The sequence below is a fragment of the Seriola lalandi genome, unplaced genomic scaffold, assembly GCF_002814215.2.
Source record: "Seriola lalandi dorsalis isolate HSWRI2012SDOR001 ecotype SW California unplaced genomic scaffold, Sedor1 jcf7180002054439, whole genome shotgun sequence".
In the NCBI taxonomy this organism is placed as follows: Eukaryota; Metazoa; Chordata; class Actinopteri; order Carangiformes; family Carangidae; genus Seriola; species Seriola lalandi.
Window position 1 is genome coordinate 18,720 of NW_019524992.1, and position 1,781 is coordinate 20,500.

At 51.2% G+C, this 1,781-nt stretch overlaps 1 protein-coding gene across 1 annotated transcript in view; it reads left to right on the forward strand.

Moving 5' to 3' along the window:
- LOC111658337 (malate dehydrogenase, cytoplasmic-like) overlaps positions 1–1,781 on the forward strand; it is a 7,401-nt gene extending 5,620 nt beyond the window's left edge. The window contains exons 6-9 of the mRNA XM_087175273.1: positions 39–253; positions 350–463; positions 1,014–1,103; positions 1,262–1,781. Coding sequence (XP_087031399.1) covers positions 39–253; positions 350–463; positions 1,014–1,103; positions 1,262–1,384 — 542 coding nt within the window. The 3' untranslated portion in view covers positions 1,385–1,781. The remainder of the gene's footprint in view (positions 1–38; positions 254–349; positions 464–1,013; positions 1,104–1,261) is intronic.

Genomic DNA, 1,781 nt, shown 5'->3' on the forward strand with positions numbered 1-1,781 from the left:
TTACCGGCGTCTCGAACGCAGCTCGACTGTATGAAAAGTTAACGACTCTGCCGCTGTGTCCGTCCCTCACCCGCAGGTGGCGATGCGTTGCGGCGTTTCCTCCGACAAGGTGAAGAACGTCATCATCTGGGGAAACCACTCTTCCACCCAGTACCCCGACGTCCACCACGCCAAGGTCAACGTCCACGGCTCCGAGACGGCCGCCTACGACGCCGTCAAGGACGAAGCCTGGCTCAGAGGAGACTTCATCTCTGTGAGAACCTTCTGTGATCTGCAGCGACTCTGCTTTCATTTCACGTTTTAGTTTCCCTCTGTTGAAACTTCCTCCTCCTCTGTCTTCCTCCTGCAGACGGTGCAGCTGCGCGGCGCTGCCGTCATCAAGGCCAGGAAGCTTTCCAGCGCCATGTCCGCCGCCAAGGCCATCTGCGACCACATGAGGGACATCTGGTTCGGCACCAAGGAGGTCAGTGTGGACGGAGAGACGGACGCTCCGAATGTTTCTGTTTGACGGCGATTAACGTCTGTCAGTGTCGGTGTAGTGACCGAGGAAGACGTCAGGGAGTCACATGTTGTTAAACTGTTAAACAAGCTGAAAGGTAAACGCAGAAAAGTTACGTTCAAGTGACGCAACATGTCGCTGGCAGCCAGTTTATCTCCCAATGTTTTTATATTAAAGATGCTTCTGTTTTTATGGCAAAGGACGTCACGTATTTTGTGAATTGTTTGGAAAACGTGGATTTAAAGCGCGTTGGGAAATCAAGTCTCCCTGTTGAAACAGATATTTCACCAGAAAAATAAATAAAATCAAATAAATAGAGATTATAATGTTGTTCGCAAAAGCCTCAACAACATCTGCTTTTGTTCATTTTAACAAAAATAATAATATTTAATGAACTTAATCAAATTAAAAGTATATTTTCCTGTCAGTTCTCCGGAGGTGTTCAACAGGCTCCGGAGCGCGTGGCGTTGCGACAGTCATGTTTGTTGTTGACTCTCATGCTTCCTGTCGACAGGGCGAGTTCATCTCCATGGGCGTGTACGCCGGCGGAAACTCCTACGGCATCCCAGAGGACCTCATCTACTCCTTCCCCGTCCAGATCAAGGTGAGTCCGTCTGATCGGCCGCCAGCCGCCGTATGTTATTATAACCTGAAGAAGAGAGAGTGAGACACGGTTCAGTGACGGGCGGGTTTGAGGAAGTGAAGAGAAAAACTCAAAATAAAAATCTCGACCTCTGACCTTTCCCTCTGTCCCTCCCACAGAACAAGACCTGGAAAGTGTTTGACGGACTCCCCATCAACGACTTCTCCAGAGCCAAGATGGACGCCACAGCGGCTGAGCTGGTGGAGGAGCGAGACACCGCCATGGACTTCCTGTCCCAGTGACTGTCTCCCTCTGCTGGTCAGCAGCAGCAGCAGCAGCAGCACTTAGACCCCCTGAAGGCTCGCTGCTCGCGGCTCTGAAGACGAAGCCCTCCACTATAATAACCGTCCCAGCTGGCGTCTGTGTGTTACCTCTGTGCGTGTGTGTGTGCGCGCGCGCGTGTGTGTGTCAAGTGTACGAGTGCGTGCGAGTGTCACTCGGCCACTTCTTCAGGTTGTCAGAAAACCTGTTTAATGACCATAACCTGGCCTCCTCCTCCTCCTCCTCCTCCTCCTCCTGCGAGACACCGAGAGAATGTCTGTGTTTGTAGATGATAACGATAACACACACTAGCTGTCCAGAAACTGTAACGGAACATGTTATCACCAATAAAACCACAAGGAACCTGACGGACCAGAA